At 42.2% G+C, this 23,168-nt stretch overlaps 2 protein-coding genes across 2 annotated transcripts in view; both read left to right on the top strand.

Moving 5' to 3' along the window:
- The window catches only part of FGD6 (FYVE, RhoGEF and PH domain containing 6), a 94,405-nt gene extending 82,677 nt beyond the window's left edge, over positions 1–11,728 (top strand). The window contains exons 17-21 of the mRNA XM_038756279.1: positions 2,867–2,969; positions 3,937–4,064; positions 5,474–5,602; positions 8,267–8,415; positions 9,491–11,728. Coding sequence (XP_038612207.1) covers positions 2,867–2,969; positions 3,937–4,064; positions 5,474–5,602; positions 8,267–8,415; positions 9,491–9,527 — 546 coding nt within the window. The 3' untranslated portion in view covers positions 9,528–11,728. The remainder of the gene's footprint in view (positions 1–2,866; positions 2,970–3,936; positions 4,065–5,473; positions 5,603–8,266; positions 8,416–9,490) is intronic.
- A 5,818-nt stretch (positions 11,729–17,546) lies between these two features.
- The window catches only part of NR2C1 (nuclear receptor subfamily 2 group C member 1), a 54,929-nt gene continuing 49,307 nt past the window's right edge, over positions 17,547–23,168 (top strand). Inside the window, exon 1 of the mRNA XM_038756235.1 lies at positions 17,547–17,638. The gene's annotated coding sequence lies outside the window, so the exon portion shown is untranslated. The remainder of the gene's footprint in view (positions 17,639–23,168) is intronic.

The raw sequence follows: 23,168 nt of genomic DNA, 5'->3' as shown, positions 1-23,168 counted from the left end.
TATTACTCTATTTATTTATTTATTTATTTATTTTACTTGTACATTTCTATCCTATTTATTTTATTTTGTTGGTATGTTTGGTTCTGTTCTCTGTCTCCCCCTTTTAGACTGTGAGCCCACTGCTGGGTAGGGACTGTCTCTATGTGTTGCCAATTTGTACTTCCCAAGCGCTTAGTACAGTGCTCTGCACATAGTAAGCGCTCAATAAATACGATTGATTGATTGATTACTCTATTTTACTTGTACATATCTATTCTATTTATTTTATTTCGTTAGTATGTTTGATTTTGTTCCCTGTCTCCCCCTTTTAGACTGTGAGCCCACTGCTGGGTAGGGACTGTCTCTATATGTTACCAACTTGGACTTCCCAAGCGCTTGGTACAGTGCTCTGCACACAGTAAGCGCTCAGTAAATACGATTGATGATGATGATGATTGATGATTTCATAAAAAGCAGTGATTTCATATCCAAAGTTTTGGCCTCTAAATTATCGCTTCATTACTAGGCTCCGAAGCATAATGGAACTGAGAAGATGATAATTATAGAAAACTCTTGAGTAATACTTTGGATGAGAGAAACTAGAACAGAGATCTGTGTTTACATTGCCTTGGAGGGGAGAGGGTTGTGGGTGGTCTTTTATAATCTTTAAACTTTCTGGGGCTTTAAACTGTGTAATAACAATGCTTGTGATAGTGAGCACTTACCATATGCCAAGCAATCTGTTAAGCAAGCTACAATTCGTGTCCCACATAGAGCTCACAGTCTAAGTAGGAAGGGGTAGGATTTAATCCTCATTTTACAGAGGCGGAAAATGAGGCACAGAGAAGTCACACAGCAGGCAACCAATGGAGCCAAGATTAAAACCCAGATCCTCTGACGCCAAACACATGTTCTTTCTATTAAACCAAGCAGCTTCTCAGTTTACTGTTTCTTCCATACAGAATATTTGTGTAAAGGTTTTTATTCTCATGAATATCAGAATGCACACAAATAAAATTAAAAGGAATTTAGAAGGCGTCACTCTCAGTGATTTTTCGCTTTTAATGATGGCATTAAGCGCTTACTAGGTGCAAAGCACTGTTCTAAGCGCTGGGGAGGTTACAAGGTGATCAGGTTGTCCCACGGGGGGCTCACAGTCTCAATCCCCATTTTACAGATGAGGTAACTGAGGCACAGAGAAGGTAAGTGACTTGCTCAAAGTCACACAGCTGACAGTTGGTGGAGCCGGGATTTGAACCCATGACCTCTGACTCCAAAGCCCATGCTCTTTCCATTGAGCCATGCTGCTTTTAGAATATCAACTGTGGTCACTTGATTTTTTTAATACTTAGGTCCACATCTGTAACAAAGATACATTCCATTTCAATGATATAAAATTTGAATTTAAAAACCCTTATTTTGATGGTTGCCACACAGCAATATGTTCTCAGACATGAAGGAATCAATCCTATTTATTGAGTGCTTACTTTGTGAACAGCACTCTACTTAGCACTTGGGAGAGCTCAGTATAGCAGATTGGTAGACATGTTCCCTACCCACAAAACGAGCTTACAGTCCAGAGGGGATCGTCTATAAGAAGAATTTCTCGGAGGAGCAAAATACCCAGCGTGTATTTTAAAATTATCATTATTTTCATTATTATCTTTTTTAAATCGAAGGACTTTCTTAGCTTTTATCAATCACTGGCATGTTTGGAACACTTGCTAAGTACTTAGTACAGTGCTCTGCACACAGTAAGCGCTCAATAAATACGATTGATTGATTAACTGTACGCAGAGTACTTTACTAAGAGCTTGGGGGAGTGCAGTACAACAGAGTTGGTGGGCACGTCCTTTGCCCACAGGGAGCTTGCAGTCTAGAGGGGAAGACAGACATTTAAATATGTTAAGGATATGGACATAAGTGCTGTAGACTGTAAACTCATTGTGGGCAGGGAATGTAGCTGTTTATTGTTGTATTGTATATAATAATGGCATTTATTAAGTGCTTACTATGTGCAAGGCACTGTTCTAAGCACTGGGCATTTAGTACAGTACTGTGCGCACAGTAATTGCTCAATAAATATAACTGAATTAATTAATGCTGTGGGGCAGAGGGTAGGGTAAATACCAAGGACTTAAAGGGAACAGTTCCTTAAGGAGAGATGACACAGAAAGGAGAGGAAGTAGTGAAAATGAGGGCTAAATAGGGGTATACTATAATAATATTAATAATAATGGCATTTATTAAGCACTTACTATGTGCAAAGCACTGTTCTAAGCACTGGGGAGGTTACAAGGTGATCAGGTTGTCCCACAGGGGGCTCACAGTCTTCATCCCCATTTTTACAGATGAGGGAACTGAGGCCCAGAGAAGTGAAGTGACCTGCCCAAAGTCACACAGCTGGCAATTGGCAGAGCCGGGATTCGAACCCATGACCTCGGACTCCAAAGCCCAGGGCTCTTTCCACTGAGCCACACTGCTTCTCTGTAGCTATACTATAGTATATTACTGTATCTGTACTATAGATTACATTATATATTCCCACACGTAGTCAGTGTATAGTGGGTGGGTGTTTATATGTATACATTATGTTCTATCACAGCATCTCTTTGAGGTGGAAGAGAGGATGAGTTGAGGGAGAGTTGGGCATTGGGCATTATCCCTAGAGAAATTGAAGCCCATCAAGGCCAAGAGACTTTCCAAGGTAACACAGTCAGTTGGAAAATCATGATTCATGACCCCTAGGCTTGCTCACCCCAGTCTACTTCATCTCATACAGCCTTAACCACAAGTTGCTATTTTGATTATCTTCCTGCATGCAGTTATTAATTTTCAATTCGCGCACAGTGATGCTTTTTCGTAAATGTATTTAATGTGTTTTCAGATAGTCTGTCAGGCTTGTTCATCCAATAAATATGGCTTAGATTACCTGAAAAACCAGCCAGCCAGAGTCTGTGAACGCTGCTTTGAACAACTGCAGAAACAAGGTAAAGAAAAATCCCAGTCCCCAGAGCTTTGTCTAATTTTTTCCCTAATCAGCTTGTCATTGCCATTTACGATAGATGGCTCTGGCGTCGGTAGTAGCAAGAAACGTGGCACCAGAAAATGTATCAGAAAGACCTCCTAATTTAGCCCAGCTGGTGGTGGTCACCAACCTCTGGTTGTTGGGAAGGGCGAGAAGGCAAGGGACTGAACCCTTGAATTTGATAAAGGCTTAGGAGCAGTTAAGGCCAAATAGGGGGATCCCTCTGTCAGACAGAGTTGAGACCCTTGAATGTTCCTGGCACTGCACCTCTTGTCCCTAGAGCTATTGGAAACCAACCAGTGTCAGTCTCTAAAAGACATGTGATTGTCACAAATCAGAGTGTGTGTCCTTTTAAAGTTCTGTGAAAGAACGTTTTTCTGCTTCAGATATTCTATTTGCCGTCATTTGCCTTAGATTCGAATAATTACAAATATAGTAATTCACTGGGGCATGGAAAAAAGGGGGGCTTTGCTTCTCTCCTGATAATTGAACATTAAAATGTAAAAAAAGGAGTTGAAGCCAGAAGTTATTAAATTTAACCTGGGCTTCTCAAGCTTACGGTTGTGATGGTTTAGACAGATTCCTTATCTACTTTGCCTTACCCGACACATGTGCAAAATGGGATTGGATTGAGAGAAAAAAAAAAGTTTGAAGTGCTAACTGGACTATGAAAATGGATTGGGGTACTTCCCCTGCAAACTTTGGAAACTTGAGTATGAAAGGGGTAAATTTCACGTTATGGGAAGCAACCCATCAAGGCTGGTTGGGAATGGATAGGATATAAAGCAACTGTTTCAGTATTTTTTCCACCATTTTCAGAAAAGGGCAGTTATGAAATTAAACTTCTTAAATTGACAGTAGTGACTTTTTTTCTGAAAAGCATACTGTAATGCTCACATTGTTTCATGAAATCACGTGATTTGTTTTAGACCGTCAGCATTCACCTAAACCTGGGTCCCCCGCAAATCACAAATCAACTTCCAGCGCCCTCTCTTCAGTCTTGCAGAGTATTCCATCAGGAAGGAAACAGAAAAAGATTCCAGCAGCTCTGAAAGAAGTAAGTATTTTCATGAAATCGTGAAGCTTGCGGCTGTTAAATTAATCACTTAAAATGAAGGTGATGGATGCTGTGTAAAATAGTGATAATAGAAAGTTTTTTTAAAAAACTTAAGGGATAGCTTCAGAGGTACCCGACCTGATATCTTTGCATTCAGCTATGAGAATAGCTGAATATGGTTGTATATATTTATTACTCTATTTATTTATTTATTTATTTTACTTGTACATATCTGTCCTATTTTATTTTGTTGGTATGTTTGGTTTTGTTCTCTGTCTCCCCCTTTTAGACTGTGAGCCCACTGTTGGGTAGGGACTGTCTCTATGTGTTGCCAATTTGTACTTCCCAAGCGCTTAGTACAGTGCTCTGCACATAGTAAGCGCTCAATAAATACGATTGATGATGATGATGATGAGAAATACCGGCTGCGAGATATACCAGACAGAGAATGGGCATGGATGGTGGTGATGGAGTGTCAGTCAGTCAGTGGGACTTACTGAGGGTTTACCGTTTGCAGAGCACTGTACTAAGCGCTTGGGAAAGTAGAGTTCAACAGAGTTGGTAGACACTGTCCCTTCCCACAAGGAGTTTACAGTGTACAGGGGAGGAGGATGTTAAAATACATTACGGATAGAAGAAAAAGGAGAGTATAGGGATTCGTACATAAGTGCTGTGGGGCTGGGGCTGGGGTGACAGCCATGATCCTTTTGATATCCTGTGACCAGACTCTGTCAGTGGTCATTAATGATCGGGCCCAGATGGAGTGTAAGCTCCTTGTGGGCAGGGAATGTGCCTACCAACTCTATTATACCGTACTCTCCCAAGCTCTGCATACAGTAAGCACTCAATAAATACCATTGTTGGATTGATTTTTGAATTTAGGATAATCATTGAAATGTCAGAAATGCAATGCATTGCCTGCTGATGTATTACTTGTACATATCTATTCTATTTATTTTATTTTGTTAGTATGTTTGGTTTTGTTCTCTGTCCCCCCCTTTTAGACTGTGAGCCCACTGTTGGGTAGGGACTGTCTCTATATGTTGCCAATTTGTACTTCCCAAGCGCTTAGTACAGTGCTCTGCACACAGTAAGCGCTCAATAAATATGATTGATGATGATGATGATGATGACGATGATTGATTGAGTTGAGTCTAATAGAAGCGGCCTGAGTTCTCCTGTTAGTTTACAGGGTCTTCCATGCATACGTGATTCTACTATACCTAGCCCTTAGCCTGACATGAAAATTCTCCTCAGTACCATTTTGTTAGTCTCCAGTTTGTATTTTAGCTCTGTTTAAGTATACATGGGTGAAAACTGAAACATTCCTAGGTGAATGACCAAAGGATTAATTTCTGAAAAGCTAGGAAGGTAATAGCCATTTTATGATGCTTTTTTTTATCCCTCAGGTCTCAGCCAACACAGAAGATTCTTCTATGAGTGGCTACTTATATAGGTCAAAGGGAAGTAAGAAGCCATGGAAACACCTGTGGTTTGTCATAAAAAATAAGGTGCTATATACATATGCTGCAAGTGAGGTAAGAGATTAAAATCAAAATTCCTACAATCCATAACTTTAACATCCATCTTTTTAAAATATTTTTATTTGCCACATTTACAAATTTGAGGCTCAAGGTCAATCCTTCTAATTTTTGGTTCTCTATGATCATTATTTAATTTAGAGAGATTCAATCCGTTCTCCTATAAGGCGTGGATTGTGTTGTCCCCCTCACTTTAGGGAGAATTATGTTATCGTACTTGTAGTGACAGACATCACGTGTGTTAAAACCACCATTTTTCCTGAGACTAGATCTTGTAGTCAGACAGCTGCGCACTGTGAAAAGAAGTTCCCTAGTTCTTCAACAATGTCCTGTGGCATTTACAACGGAAAACTAGCCACTACTCAACTGATTGCAGTCAACTCTTAAAAAATGGACTGAAAGCAGATTCCTTGGATCCCATGATAGGGTTGGGGTGTGGTGGAAGTGACTTGAAATGAGAATGGTGGGATTGGGAATGGACAGCAAGTCTGATGGAAAGAGAGAAGGAGGGGAGAAAGAGAGGAGGCCAAGAAGACCAGGGACCCTGTACCTACCAAGCCACCTTTTCTGTCATGGTTTCCTCGGCTGCCAATGTGGATACCGTAGTTCTCCATCACCAGGACAGCTACCGTCAGCTGGCCCTTCCCAGAGTGAAGCAAGTAACAGTCTGTTCCCTGGGGCCTTGGTGGTAGTGACTGTTGATGGGCAGCTGTGGCTATTACCGCCTTAGGACACCGAAATCTGTGGCTTAGTGGAAAGAGCACAGGCCTGGAAGCCAGAGGACCTTCTGAATTGTAATCCTGGCTCCGCCACTTGTCTGTTCTGTGACCTCGGGCAGTCACTTAACTTCTCTGTGCCTGTTTCCTTATTTGTAAAATGGGGATTAGGACTGTCACTGAGCTTCATGTGGGTTAGGGACCGTGTCTGCCCATCCGCCAAACTAGCTCTCTTCCTCCCTTCAAGGCCCTGCTGAGAGCTCACCTCCTCCAGGAGGCCTTCCCAGACTGAGCCCCTTCCTTCCTCTCCTCCTCGTCCCCCTCTCCATCCCCCCATCTTACCTCCTTCCCTTCCCCACAGCACCTGTATATATGTATATATGGTTGTACATATTTATTACTCTATTTATTTACTTATTTATTTATTTATTTTGCTTGTACATTTCTATCCTATTTATTTTATTTTGTTGGTATGTTTGGTTTTGTTCTCTGTCTCCCCCTTCTAGACTGTGAGCCCACTGTTGGGTAGGGACTGTCTCTATGTGTTGCCAATTTGTACTTCCCAGGCGCTTAGTACAGTGCTCTGCACATAGTAAGCGCTCAATAAATAGGATTGATTGATTGATTGATTGATTGATTATCCTGTTATCTACCCTAGTGCTTAGGACAGGGCCTGGCACATATTAAGTCCTTAACAAATACCATTAATGAGTCTCCAACTGCATTGAAAACTTCCATCCACTACTGGAAGGCTACAGATCATACAGTTACTGAAAAAAGGGGAAGATTTAACATCCCTCCTCCCCTCCGGCCCCCCCTTCCAGTACTCCCCACTGCCCAGCAAATACCACCCTGGATGTGGAGATAGTTCTTTCTCTTTACCTCAGACAAAAGCAGGGACCTAAATGGATTCCATTTTGAGTCTTTTGGGTATTCTTGTCTGCCCAACCACCCAATACGGGTCGACCTCTCACCTTGGACTTGTTTAGTCAAGTTCTTAATCAATCAATCATATTTATTGATCGCTTACTGTGTGCAGAGCACTGTACTAAGCGCTTGATGCAACATATACTTTGTTGCTTGCGGCAATACATTGCTTTTCAAAAATGCTTCTGTGCTGTGTTCCTCTTTTCATGTGAAAGGTTTTATGGAGTAATATCAGCATAGGTGTATTTTCCTACTAAGATCTTGGTGCTGAATTATTCTATCAATATAGTATATTAATAATAATGATAATAATGTTGGCATTTGTTAAGCGCTTACTATGTGCAAAGCACTGTTCTAAGCGCTTGGGGGGAGACAAAGTAATAGACAAGCTTGTTGTGGACAGGGAATGTATCTACCAACCCTGTTGTATTGCACACTCCCAAGTGCTTAAAATAGTATAAGGCACACAGTAAGCACTCAATAAATACGATTGATGAAGGAAATTAAGGATTTCTCTGTCCCCAAGTAAGGCAATGGGATTCTTTAAATACTGGATTTTTTTTTATCTTAGTTTTAAATAGCATTTAAATCCTGGCACTTTTTTTTTCGAGAGAAAAGCAACAAGAGAAAATAAATCATTCACTGATCTTTGAAAATGAGGTGGAGTACTATGGGAGGTTCTTTCAAACATGAACACCAAGGAAACTTCATGTCTGTACCAACAAATTAAGAAACAGAGATCAGCAAGGAAGTCATAGTTAGGAAAGAGAGGTGGTGGAAAGAGCAGAGAGAAATAATCCCCAGGAAAAATAACTAGATGATTGAGTGGAAGTTGTCCTCAGAATCTTCCTTTTGTATTTTTCAAGTGAGAGTCATTTGGAAAATTTAAGAGTGAACTGTGCTAGTGCCATCAGTCAGAACTTCTATGACCTCCAATTTTATGCTATTCCAACAGCATTGTTGTTATCATGGGTTTTTTTTTGTTTGTTTTTTTTTTTGTTCTATTTTTTAATCCTAGGATGTAGCCGCACTGGAAAGTCAGCCTTTATTAGGATTCACTGTCACTGAAGTGAAAGATGAGAATTCAGAATCTAAGGTGTTCCATTTATTGCATAAAAATATATTATTTTACGTATTTAAAGCAGATGATCCTCATTCAGCTCAAAAGTAAGTCGCCTTAAGATTCCTATTTTTAATGAATTTACAAAGTGCTATTTTTAATGTCCTTTGATGAGCAAGGATTCGTTTAAGGGTACTATTCTCTGACATAGAGTTCCTCAGATGTTTACTACTTAGGGAAACAAATCTGAAAATGAATGGACAGGTATTATCATTGAAAGTGTTTAGTGGGGAGGTGAGAGATTCATGGGGTCTTTCCAACAAAGCTTAGAAGTTTGAAAATGGAGTGTGGCCCTAAAAAAAATAATAATAAAATAGACTCTTGCCCATGCTGGAACCCAAACAATTTAACATGTTGAATTTCATTCTGAGAAGAGAAGCTGAAGCATTTTTTGACCTTTCTTCTAAAGAGTGCAACAATCTTCCTATGAAACATTCCTTGATATTGACCATTTGGGGACTTCATATGCTAGAGAACTATGCAGTTTACATAGCTGCCTGCTAACTTGTTTTGGCAAGAAAATTGACCCGGGAAGAAACTACGTGCCGTTATCCCTGATCTCGCGGGAGAAAGTGAACACCATTTTTGCTGTGCCCTGAAACAGCCTCTTTTATAAAAGTAGCTGATGCTTCTTTCTGCTTGCTTGGGCCTTCCCTGTGGTTATGCTTGCTCAGTATTATTCATATCACCCTTGGAATAAGCAGGATCCACCTGCCTTAAGTGCTCAGAAGATTTGGGATTCTAAATGATCCAGGGTTGCAGTCTAGATTTATCAAATTCATTTATCAAAAATAATTTGTGAACATGGAGGGAAAGGTATCTGGCTGCATTGGATTGGCAGGTGGCAACGATCCATTTCTTTCAGTGAATGTGCCAAACACCATCTCATGATAATCATTCACCAGATCTTCCACTAACCAAATAAGAGGTAAGCTCTTGAATGCAATAGTATTATGTCATTGACTATATCATGGAGCAGGAGAGAAGCCTGAAGAACATACGTATATTGCAGCAGCCGTGCAAAATTCCAATCAAAAATCCGGTCTTTGTAGAAAAAAAGTTGTAGGTAGCTGTATCCTGAAGTTCAGAAACAAAATCTAATGATGTTTCTCTTGTCTTTAGATGGATAGAAGCATTTCAAGAAGGCACAATATTGTAGCAACATTTGTAACCTCTGTTTATAATTCATAAGGGAAAAAAAAAATCATCGGAAGGAGACACTAAAGTCCAGAAGAGAGTTTGTAAAAACTATAGGACACTGCTAGAATGAACTAAACTGAATCCTGTGTTCAGCAGGATTAGAAAATTACTGTCTATTTTAGGCAGGAAGTATATATTTTAAGCGGCTGTGTACTTTTTCTGTGCAAAATCTTATTTATTAAATTTTGTTGTTCACGTCAATGGTCAGAATCATTTCTGAGGCTCACACTGAATTCCAAAGTGCCCACATCTTGAGAACATAAAGCGTCATCAGAAGTGCTTTATCCGTTTGAAAACATAGCCCTCACGTGTTAAATCCACAAAAGAGCAGCATTCTTAAGTTGCCAGTACTACAGTGAAAAAGCACATTGTTAACATTAATTTTTTATGAAGTGCTTAAATTGGAAATGGTGACTACTTGGTAACTATTGGTGAGACAATTCTCTTTTTGGTGGAAGGGTCCACAATGCTTCTCTGCATTTTATGCTAATGGAAACTCACATAGCCAGCTTTTTCTTCACTAACACCTGGAAAAGAAAGTTCTATTTTTTTAATGTGTCCTTACCTTTTCTGTTCAAGGAGAACAGAACACGATCAAGAAATGTGGCTACAAAGATAAAAGAAGAATATTATTGACTGTGCATAAAAATGAGAATTATTTGATTCTTTATGCACTAGATTAACTCCTATTAAAGAAATAGTAGCCAGTCGTGTAAACCATATGTAAAAAAGGCTTCCCTTTTCCCCTAAAATATCACCAGTAGAAAGTGTTGTCCTTTTTTTAAGTAAACAACCATTAAAAGAACAACTTATGAAGAATGGCTTCCTTCTGGAGAAAATCAAAATATTAGCCTAACATTTTGCATGGATTCTTGGTTTTGCAAGATTGCCATTTGACCAAATTTTTGCAGCGTTTGTAGTTGAAATGAATGTTTTATATTCTACATTAAAAAGACAGGCTGGAACACAAAGATACAAATTCTTATCCAGAAGGTGTTTCACTTGTAGAGACTTCATTTTCCATGTCTACTTTTACCCTTTTTGAGTGTGTTTAATTGGATACTTTAAAACACTTTCTTCCCCTTTGTGCACCAGTTGACATCGCACCTCATTAGGAGAGGTTTCTATTTACAATTCTGACGGATGTATTTCCATCCTTTTATAGGCTCACCTGCAGGAAGATTGTGTTGGAAGCCTGCGGCTTTCATACAGCTCAAAAAATTTTACATCACTTGTTCCATCCTAGTCAGGAAGCCAGTTGGGATTTAGTGGGTTTTGTACTTGGCAAGGAAACATTGTTCTTTTCTTCTTCCATGCCCCCCGTAATCTTTAAACTTTTTGGACATTCCGCACATCGTGGATCGATTTGGAATAAAAATGCAAAACCTTCATTCAGGAGCAGCCGGGCCAGGATTTCCTCGTGCAACCGGCTGGGTCCCAAGCCAAATGAATAACTCATTTTTTTTTTCCAAAAAATAATAGAGCCTGGAATCATCTGACTATAATACTCTAGTCTGACATGGATAAGCTATCCTTTTTGTTCCCCCCAACTATGGGTTTAACATAATATAAGAGTTTTGAGATGTACAAGAAGTTATGAGATAATTATCAATTGATCCTAAAGTCTTATTAAGAGATTGTAATGCAATGCTGCACATTTCATTTATGTTCTTCCCCCTAACAATTATTATTCTTAGCTCTCAGGGCCCATATTGTTAAATGTGGAATAGTGGTAAAAAATATTTATTTATTTTGTCTTAGATGCTGGACTACCTAAGAGTCTATATTTAAATTATGTTGTAAGATTTTATTTTGAAATAAGATTTGCTTCCTGGGCAAGTTTTTAGAAGGAAAAGAAAAGTAGCTGAACTGAAACAGTACAGAATGATGTTTTCAATTGAAAAAATGTCAGTGCAAGAGATGGGGGGGGGGTATTGGAATATTCTCCTTTCATGCCCAATTTTTCAGTAGGGAGGGAGGTTCAAGATTTATACTTTTGTCAATCAATCAATTGTATTTATTGAGCGCTTACTGTGTGCAGAGCACTGTACTAAGCGCTCTGTCAGGTCCAGAAAGTATTAATCCGCTATGACTATCCCATTGGTTCCTAGGGAACCGTACAGATCATCAGAGGTATTTACTGAGCGCTTCCTGTGCGCACAGCACTGTATTAAGCAACTCTTAGTACAGTGCTGTGCACACAGTGAGCGCTCAATAAATACGGTCGAATTAATGAATGGTAGAAACGTTCCCTGCCCGCCATGAGTTTACAATCTAGTTGGATCTGTGATCTGGGGAGTCACTCCCTCTCACTGGGAATCCGTTAAAGTGAACTAAAATACCAATCATCATCTAGAAATTGTTCCCCAAAAGTCAGATAAAATATTTTCCCAAGTCACTAGGCCAAAGGCACTAAGGATCTAGATGGTATTTTTTGGAGAATGGGATTAGGGTGTTATTGGGCATGAAAGGAATTTTTCATAAAACTCTGTTTTTGAGATACTGTATCGTAGGGGGTGAGGGAAGTACCTTAAATTCTTTTTCTCTTGTCTGCGATTAATTCTTCAAGTCTTTTGTATAGTATTGGTTTTCTAGTTACACTTATATGGTGTGGTCGGTTAAACTGTATTGTCCAAATGGAAGCTTAGACCTGTTAAAAGGAAACAACTGAAAGTGACTGTAAATAATGTTGATATGTACTATATTTGTATAAAATAAATTCCCAATTGGTATTGTTTGTGTCTCATTTGCTCTGAAAAAAGTCAAAAACTAGCAAGTCAAATCTCCAGGTGACTTAGAGTTTATTTCCAACCACTGAGGGAACGTACCAAAACCCACCATGGGTCACTCCTCAGAAACTCACTTTTTTCTCCGTCATAATTAGTGATTCCTGTATTTCGTACACCCAGCTTCTGTGGTATACTTTCACTCAGAACCAAATTAAGTGTTTTGCATTTGAAATGAAGGCACTTTGTCGAGGGGGCTGTCACACTTTTTCATGGTATCATAGATTTTTATTTTTAAATTTAAAGTATACCTTATTTTTTCATGAGGGGCAGTGATGGTTCTCCTATTTTGAATAAGAAATTTCAAGTATAGATTGTATTGCCCAGAATTTCAGAGTTTGTGGCAGAAGTAGAACTAGAACCAGGAATTCCGAGTCTGTTAGGCTACCCTGACTCCCTAATTTTCATATTTCAACTGCACTGAATCTCCAAGCGATGTGGAGATTGTTGTAGATTTTCAGATTTTTTTTTTTTAATTTTCAGAGCTTCCAATTTCTGGCACTTGGGGCCTTTTTTTTAAGGTATTTGTTAAGCACTTACAGTGTGCCAGGCATTGTATTAAGCTCTTGGGGACTAAGCACTAAGAACGGTGCCTGGCACATAGTAAGCACTTAACAAATGCCATTATTATTATTATTATTATTATTATTATTATAGTAAGTGCTTAACAGAACCATTATTATTATTATTATTATTATTATTGTTATTATTATTAGTGTGAGTGGTTTGCATTCCCTCCCCCAGCCCCATACATCCCCCATATATATATATATATATATATATATATATATATATATATTCATTCATTCAATTGTATTGAGTGCTTACTATGTGCAGAGCACTGTACTAAGCGCTTGGGAAGTACAAGTCGGCAACATATAGAGACAGTCCCTACCCCACAACGGGCTCCCCGTCTAGAAGGGGAGGGACAGACAACAAAACAAAACATGTGGACAGGTGTCACGTCGTCAGAATAAATAGAATTAAAGCTAGATGCACATCATTAACAAATAGCATAGTAAATATGTACAAGTAAAACAGTAATAAATCTGTGCAAATATATATACAAGTGCTGTGGGGAGGGGAAGGAGGTAGGGTGGGGGGGAATGGGGAAGAGGAGAGGGAAAAGAGGGCTCAGTCTGGGAAGGCCTCTTGGAGGAGGTGAGCTCTCAGTAGGGCTTTGAAGGGAGGATATATACACATATAATACACACACACCTACCAAGCACTTAGTACAGTGCTCTGCACATAGTAAGAGCTCAATAAATACGATTGAATGAATATATGCACATACACACATATGTTTTGTTTTGTTGTCTGTCTCCCCCTTCTAGATTGGGAGCCCGTTGTGAGGTAGGGGTCGTCTCTATTGCCGACTTGTAATAATAATAATAATAATAGTAATAATAATAATAGCATTTATTAAGCGCTTATTATGTGCAAAGCACTGTTCTAAGCGCTGGGGAGGTTACAAGGTGATCAGGTTGTCCCACGGAGGGCTCACAGTATTAATCCCTATTTTACAGATGAGGGAACTGAGGCACAGAGAAGTTACGTGACTTGCCCAAAGTCACACAGCTGACAAGTGGCGGAGCAGGGATTTGAACCCATGACCTCCAGCTCCAAAGCCCTAGCTCTTTCCACTGAGCCAAGCTATATATATATATATATATATACACACACGTACCAAGCGCTTAGTCCAGTGCTCTGCACACAGTAAGAGCTCAATAAATTCGATTGAATGAATGAATATATACACATACACACATATGTTTTGCTTTGTTGTCTGTCTCCCCCTTCTAGACTGGGAGCCCGCTGTTGGGTAGGGACCGTCTCTATCTGTTGCCGACTTGTCCTTCCCAAGCGCTTAGTCCAGTGCTCTGCACACAGTAAGTGCTCAATAAATACAAGTGAATGAATGAATACATATATTCATTCATATATATAAGTAAGCTCTCAATAAATACGAGTGAATACATATATTCATTCATATATATATCCTGTATATATGTATATATGTTTGTATATATTTATTACTCTATTTTACTTGTACATATTTATTCTATTTATTTTATTTTAATATGTTTTGTTTTGTTGTCTGTCTCCCCCTTCTAGACTGTGAGCCCACTGTTGGGTAGGGACCGTCTCTATATGTTGCCAACTTGTACTTCCCAAGCGCTTAGTCCAGTGCTCTGCACACTGCAAGCGCTCAATAAATATGATTGAATGAATGAATGACTTGTACTTCCCAAGCGCTTAGTCCAGTGCTCTGCCCACAGTAAGCGCCCAATAAATACGATTGAATGAATGAATGACTTGTACTTCCCAAGCGCTTAGTCCAGTGCTCTGCCCACAGTAAGCGCCCAATAAATACGATTGAATGAATGATGAATGACTTGTACTTCCCAAGCGCTTAGTCCAGTGCTCTGCCCACAGTAAGCGCCCAATAAATACGATTGAATGAATGAATGACTTGTACTTCCCAAGCGCTTAGTCCAGTGCTCTGCCCACAGTAAGCGCCCAATAAATACGACTGAATGAATGACTTGTACTTCCCAAGCGCTTAGTCCAGTGCTCTGCACACAGTAAGCGCCCAATAAATACGATTGAATGAATGAAGGAATGAATGTATATATGTACATATTTATCACTCTATTTACCTATTTATCTTGTACATATCCATTCTATTTATTTTATTTTGTTAGTATGTTTGGTTTTGTTCTCTGTCTCCCCCTTTTAGACTGCGAGGCCCGTTGTTGGGTAGGGACTGTCTCTATATGTTGCCAATTTGTACTTCCCAAGCGCTTAGTACAGTGCTCTGCACACAGTGAGCGCTCAATAAATACGGTTGAATGAATGAATGAATATATGTATATATGTTTGTACATATTTATTACTCTATTTATTTATCTTACTTGTACATATCTATTCTATTTATTTTATTTTGTTCGTATGTTTGGTTTTGTTCTCTGTCTCCCCCTTTCAGACTGTGAGCCCACTGTTGGGGAGGGACCGTCTCTAGATGTTGCCAACTTGGACTTCCCAAGCGCTTAGTCCAGTGCTCTGCACACAGTAAGCGCTCAATAAATACGGTTGAATGAATATGTTTGTACATATTTATTACTCTATTTATTTTTTTATCTCGTACATATCTATTTATTTTGTTAGTATGTTTGGTTTTGTTCTGTCTCCCTCTTCTAGACTGTGAGCCCACTGTTGGGTAGGGACCGTCTCTCTATGTTGCCGACTTGTACTTCCCAAGCGCTTAGTCCAGTGCTCTGCACACAGTAAGTGCTCAATAAATACGATTGATTGATTGAATGAATGACTTGTACTTCCCAAGCGCTTAGTCCAGTGCTCTGCACACAGTAAGCGCTCAATAAATACGGTTGAATGAATGAATGTATATATGTTTGTACATATTTATTAATCTACTTATTTATCTTACTTGTACACATCTATTCTATTTTATTTTGTTGGTATGTTTGGTTTTGTTCTCTGTCTCCCCCTTTTAGACTGTGAGCCCACTGGTGGGTAGGGACTGTCTCTCTATGTTGCCAACTTGTACTTCCCAAGCGCTTAGGACAGTGCTCTGCACACAGTAAGTGCTCAATAAATACGATTGATTGATTGATTGACTGAATGAATGACTTGTACTTCCCAAGCGCTTAGTCCAGTGCTCTGCCCACAATAAGCGCTCAATAAATATGACTGATGGATTGATTGATTCCCAGGTGCTTAGCACAGTGCTCTGCCCACAGTAAGCGCTCAATAAATATGACTGATGATGGATTGATTGATTCCCAGGTGCTTAGCACAGTGCTCTGCCCACAGTAAGCGCTCAATAAATATGACTGATGGATTGATTGATTCCCAGGTGCTTAGCACAGTGCTCTGCCCACAGTAAGCGCTCAATAAATATGACTGATGGATTGATTGATTCCCAGGTGCTTAGCACAGTGCTCTGCCCACAGTAAGCGCTCAATAAATATGACTGATGGATTGATTGATTCCCAGGTGCTTAGCACAGTGCTCTGCCCACAGTAAGCGCTCAATAAATATGCCTGATGGATTGATTGATTCCCAGGTGCTTAGCACAGTGCTCTGCCCACAGTAAGCGCTCAATAAATATGCCTGACGGATTGATTGATTCCCAGGTGCTTAGCACAGTGCTCTGCCCACAGTAAGCGCTCAATAAATATGCCTGATGATGGATTGATTGATTCCCAGGTGCTTAGCACAGTGCTCTGCTCACAGTAAGCGCTCAATAAATATGCCTGATGGATGGATTGATTCCCAGGTGCTTAGCACAGTGCTCTGCCCACAGTAAGCGCTCAATAAATATGCCTGATGGATTGATTGATTCCCAGGTGCTTAGCACAGTGCTCTGCCCACAGTAAGCACTCAATAAATATGCCTGACGGATTGATTGATTCCCAGGTGCTTAGCACAGTGCTCTGCCCACAGTAAGCGCTCAATAAATATGACATGGATTGATTGATTCCCAGGTGCTTAGCACAGTGCTCTGCCCACAGTAAGCGCTCAATAAATATGATTGATTGATTGATTCCCAGGTGCTTAGCACAGTGCTCTGCCCACAGTAAGCGCTCAATAAATATGACTGATTGATTGATTGATTGATTCCCAGGTGCTTAGCACAGTGCTCTGCCCACAGTAAGCGCTCAATAAATACGATTGAATGAATGAATGAATGAACACACGGGCGCGCGCCCTGGAGCGGCCAGCGGTAGCAGTCCTCCCCCGCTCCAGCAGGGGGCGCCTCCAGTCGCCCGCGCGCGTGCGCCCTGGAGCGGCCAGCAGTCGCAGTCCTCCGCCGCTCCAGCAGGGGGCGCCGCCACTTGCGCGCGCGCGCCCTGGAGCGGCCAAGAGTCGCAGTCCTCCCCCGCTCCAGCAGGGGGCGCCGCCACTTGCGCGCGCCCTGGAGCGGCCAGCAGTCGCAGTCCCCCTCCGCCCCGGCAGGGGGCGCCGCCAGGTGCGCGCGTGTCGCCTCCTAGCGCGCCCCCCCCCGCGCGCGCGTGACGTCACCGGCTCCTCCCGCCTCCTTCGCTGGGCTCCCACCGCGCAGGCGCACGCGGGGCCAGCGGGGCCGGGAACGTGCACGGCGGAGCTGAGGCAGGGGTCACGAACTCTGACCCCTGGCCCCTGCCGCGCGCGCGCGCGCGGCCCCCCCCAGGTCACCCCCTTTTTCGCCGGAGGCCCCCCCAAATTAGCCGCCGGGGACGACTAACGAAGGAGACGGGGAAGAGCACGGCGACGGCGGCAGGTGAGCGAACGGGTGGAGGGGCCGCGCAGGCCCCGCAGGAGACGCTTCCGGCGGGGGAGGAGGCGGCGGCGGCCCGGGCTCCTCTCGGCCTCCCGCCGCTCCCCTGACCTTTCACCTACAGGAAAGGCTTCTCCTTCCCGGCGGCCGCCGCGCGTCAGGGAGAGCGCGCGCGCGCGTTCGGATGCGCGCGCAGGCCTCCCGCCGGATCGAACCGGTTCGGGCCGGATCGGGCCGGCGCGCGCGCGAGCGCTTGGGGGCGGCCGCCGCCGCCATTTTGGGGCCGGTGCCCACCCGAGCCTGTCCTTGCTTGGTTGTGTTGTCTGCCCCCCACCCCCCACTTTTCTAATAATAATAATAATGATGATGATGTTATTTGTTAAGCGCCTAGTATGTGAAAAGCCCCCCCCCCTTTTCTAATAATAATAATAATGATGGTATTTGTTAATCAGTCGTATTTATTGAGCGCTTACTGTGGGCAGAGCACTGTACTAAGCGCTTGGGAAGTACAAGTTGGCAACATGTAGAGACAGTCCCTACCCAACAGTGGGCTCACAGTCTAAAAGGGGGAGACAGAGAACAAAACCAAACATACTGACATAAAATAAATAGAATAGAGATGTACAAATAAAATAAATAAATAAGCGCCTAGTATGTGGAAAGCACTGTTTTAAGCGCTTCGGGGGTTTCATGGTGATCACCTGTCTAGTCATTCAGTGGTATTTATTGAGTGATCAGGTGATCAGGTTGTCCCACGGGGGGCTCACAGTCTTCATCCCCACCCGTTTTACAGATGAGGGAACTGAGGCCCAGAGAAGTGAAGTGACTTGCCCAAAGTCGCACAGCTGACAAGTGGCGGAGCCGGGATTCGAACCCCTGACCTCTGACTCCAGAGCCCGGGCTCTTTCCACTGAGCCACGCTGCTTCCCCTTATGTGTCTATCTATCTATATATATGTATATATGTATGTGTACACATACACATATGTATATCGCCTGTATAAAGCAATCCATCGTATTTTTTGAGCGCTTACTGTGTGCAGAGCACTGGAGTAAGCGCTTGGGAAGGACAAGTTGGCAACATAGAGAGATGGTCCCTACCCAGCAGTGGGCTCACATACATATATATATATATATATATATATATATATATATATACACACACACACACACACACATATATATGTGTATATATATATACACACACATATATATATGTATATCACCTGTATATCAATCAATCAATTGTATTGAGCGCTTACTATGTGCAGAGCACTGTACTAAGCGCTTGGGAAGTACAAATTGGCATCACATAGAGACAGTCCCTACCCAACAGTGGGCTCACAGTCTATATCAATCAGTCGTATTTTTTGAGCACTTACTGTGTGCAGAGCACTGGACTAAGCGCTTGGGAAGGACAAGTTGGCAACATAGAGAGACGGTCCCTACCCAACAGTGGGATTATATATATATATATATATATATATATATATACACACACACACACACACACACACACACACACACACACACACACATATACACACATATGTATATCACCTGTATATATCAATCAATCGTATCTTTTGAGTGCTTACTGTGTGCAAAGCACTGTTTTAAGCGCTTGGGAGGTTTCAAGGTGATCTCCTGTCTATTCATTCAGTGGTATTTATTGAGTGATCAGGTGATCAGGTTGTCCCACGGCGGGGCTCACAGTCTTCATCCCCGTTTTACAGATGAGGGAACTGAGGCCCAGAGAAGTGGAGTGACTTGCCCAAAGTCACACAGCTGACAAGTGGCGGAGCCGGGATTCGAACCCATGACCTCTGACTCCAGAGCCCGGCCTCTTTCCACTGAGCCACGCTGTTATCTGTCCCCCCCGCCCCTTTTCTAATAATAATAATAATAATGATGATGATGGTATTTGTTAAGCGCCTAGTATGTGCAAAGCACTGTTTTAAGCGCTTCGGAGGTTTCAAGGTGATCACCTGTCTAGTCATTCAGTGGTATTTATTGAGTGATCAGGTTGTCCCACGGGGGGCTCACAGTCTTCATCCCCACCCATTTTACAGATGAGGGAACTGAGGCCCAGAGAAGTGAAGTGACTTGCCCATAGTCACGCAGCTGACAAGTGGCGGAGCCGGGATTCGAACCCCTGACCTCTGACTCCAAAGCCCGGGCTCTTTCCACTGAGCCACGCTACCTGCCCCCCCCTTTTCTAATAATAATGATAATAATAATAATGACGATGATGGTATTTGTTAAGCGCCTAGTGTGTGCAAAGCACCCAATGTTGGGTAGGGACTGTCTCTATGTGTTGCCAATTTGTACTTCCCAAGCGCTTAGTACAGTGCTCTGCACATAGTAAGTGCTCAATAAATATGATTGATTGATTGATTCAAGGTGATCACCTGTATCTTCATTCAGTGGTATTTATTGAGTGATCAGGTTGTCCCACGGGGGGGCTCACAGTCTTCATCCCCACCCATTTTACAGATGAGGGAACTGAGGCCCAGAGAAGTGATATGACTTGCCCAAAGTCACACAGCTGACAAGTGGCGGAGCCGGGATTCGAACCCATGACCTCTGACTCCAGAGCCCGGGCTCTTTCCACTGAGCCACGCTGTTACCTGCCCCCCCCCTTTTCTAATAATAATAATGATAATAATAATAATGACGATGATAATAATAATAATGTTGATGGTATTTGTTAAGCGCCTAGTATGTGCAAAGCCCCCCCCTTTTCTAATAATAATAATGATGATGGTGATGGTATTTGTTAATAGCCTAGTATGTGCAAAGCACTGTTTTAAGCGCTTGGGAGGTTTCAAGGTGATCTCCTGTATATTCATTCACTGGTATTTATTGAATGATCAGGTGATCAGGTTGTCCCACGGGGGGCTCACAGTCTTCATCCCCACCCATTTTACAGATGAGGGAACTGAGGCCCAGAGAAGTGAAGTGACTTGCCCAAAGTCGCACAGCTGACAAGTGGCGGAGGCGGGATTCGAACCCCTGACCTCTGACTCCAAAGCCCGGGCTCTTTCCACTGAGCCACGCTGCTTCCCCTTATGTGTGTATCTATCTATCTATCTATATATATGTATATGTACACATACACATATGTATATCACCTGTATAAAGCAATCCATCGTATTTTTTGAGCGCTTACTGTGTGCAGAGCACTGGAGTAAGCGCTTGGGAAGGACAAGTTGGCAACATAGAGAGACGGTCCCTACCCAGCAGTGGGCTCACATACATATATATATGCCAATCACTACTCTAAGCGCTGAGGTAATAATAATAATGATGGTATTTGTTAAGCACTTACTATGTGCTAAGCGCTGTCTGAAGCGCTGAGGTAATAATGATGGTATTTGTTAAGCACTTACTATGTGCTAAGTGCTGTTCTCAGCGCTGAGGTAATAATAATGATGGTATTTAAGTGCTATGTGCCAAGCACTGTTCTAAGCTCTGGGGTCATAATAATAATGATGCATTTGGGGTTTTTTTTAATGGCATTTATTAAGCCTGTTTATTAACTTGTACATATAAGTTGTTTATTTACTTGTACATATTAAGCCTGTTTATTTAGACTGTGAGCCCACTGTTGGGTAGGGACTGTCTCTATATGTTGCCAACTTTTACTTCCCAAGCGCTTAGTACAGTGCTGTGCACACAGTAAGCGCTGAATAAATACGATTGATTGATTATTAAGCGCTTACTATGTGCAAAGCACTGTTCTGAGCGCTGGGGAGGTTAGACGGTGATCAGTTTGTCCCACGGGGGGCTCACAGTCTCAATCCCCATCAATCAATCAATCAGTCGTATTTATTGAGCGCTTACTATGTGCAGAGCACTGTACCAAGCGCTTGGGAAGCACAAATTGGCAACATAGAGAGACAGTCCCTACCCAACAGTAGGCTCACAGTCTAAAAGGGGGAGACAGAGAACAAAACCAAACATACTCACAAAATAAAATAAATAGAATAGATATGTACAAATAAAATAATAAATAAATAGAGTAATAAATATGTACAAACATATATACAGGTGCTGTGGGGAAGGGAAAGAGGCAAGAAGGGGGGGATGGAGAGGGGGACAGATGAGGGAACTGAGGCCCAGAGAAGTGAAGTGACTTGCCCAAAGTCACACAGCTGACAAGTGGCAGGGCTGGGATTAGAACCCATGACCTCTGACTCCGCAGCCCGGGTTCTTGCCATTAAGCCACGCTGCTGTCTCCCCCCTTCCAGCGTTTAGAACAGCGCTTTGCACATAGTAAGCGGTTAACAAATACCCTCATTAGTATTTTCCTCAGCTCCGCCCCGCCTCCACTCACTCTCCCTTCCCTCTTGATGATGTTGGTATTTGTTAAGCGCTGACTATGTGCTGAGCACTGGGGTAGATACAAGGTGATCAGGTTGTCCCCCATGGGGCTCACGGTCTTCATCCCTATTTTACAGATGAGGAACTGAGGCACAGAGAATAATAATAATGATGTTATTTGTTAAGTGCTTACTATGTGCCGGGCACTGTTCTAAGCGCTGGGGGAGATACAAAGAGATCAGGTTGTCCCCCGTGGGGCTCACGGACTTCATCCCTATTTTACAGATGAGGAACTGAGGCGCAGAGAATAACAATAATAATAATAATGATGGTATTTGTTAAGTGCTTACTATGTGCCAGGCACTGTTCTAAGCGCCGGGGGAGATACAAAGAGATCAGGTTGTCCCCCGTGGGGCTCACGGTCTTCGTCCCTATTTTACAGATGAGGAACTGAGGCACAGAGAAAAATAATAATAATAATGGTATTTGTTAAGTGCTTACTATGTGCCAAGCACTGTTCTAAGCGCTGGGGGATATACAAAAAGATCAGGTTGTCCCCCGTGGGGCTTACGGTCTTCATCCCTATTTTACAGATGAGGAACTGAGGCACAGAGAATAATAATAATAATAATGATGGTATTTGTTAAGTGCTTACTATGTGCCAAGCACTGTTTTAAGCACTGGGGGAGATACAAAGAGATCAGGTTGTCCCCCGTGGGGCTCACGGTCTTCATCCCCATTTTACAGATGAGGAACTGAGGCACAGAGAAAAATAGTAATAATAATGATGGTATTTGTTAAGTGCTTACTATGTGCCAGGCACTGTTCTAAGCGCTGGGGGATATACAAAAAGATCAGGTTGTCCCCCGTGGGGCTTACGGTCTTCATCCCTATTTTACAGATGAGGAACTGAGGCACAGAGAATAATAATAATAATAATGATGGTATTTGTTAAGTGCTTACTATGTGCCAGGCACTGTTCTAAGCGCCGGGGGAGATACAAAGCGATCAGGTTGTCCCCCGTGGGGCTCACGGTCTTCATCCCTATTTTACAGATGAGGAACTGAGGCGCAGAGAATAACAATAATAATAATAATGATGGTATTTGTTAAGTGCTTACTACGTGCCAGGCACTGTTCTAAGTGCTGGGGGAGATACAAAGAGATCAGGTTGTCCCCCGTGGGGCTCACGGACTTCATCCCTATTTT

This window comes from Tachyglossus aculeatus, chromosome 14 (genome assembly GCF_015852505.1).
Source record: "Tachyglossus aculeatus isolate mTacAcu1 chromosome 14, mTacAcu1.pri, whole genome shotgun sequence".
NCBI classification, from domain to species: Eukaryota; Metazoa; Chordata; class Mammalia; order Monotremata; family Tachyglossidae; genus Tachyglossus; species Tachyglossus aculeatus.
Note: the sequence above shows the minus strand (reverse complement) of the source record. Positions and strands in the feature narration are given on the sequence as shown.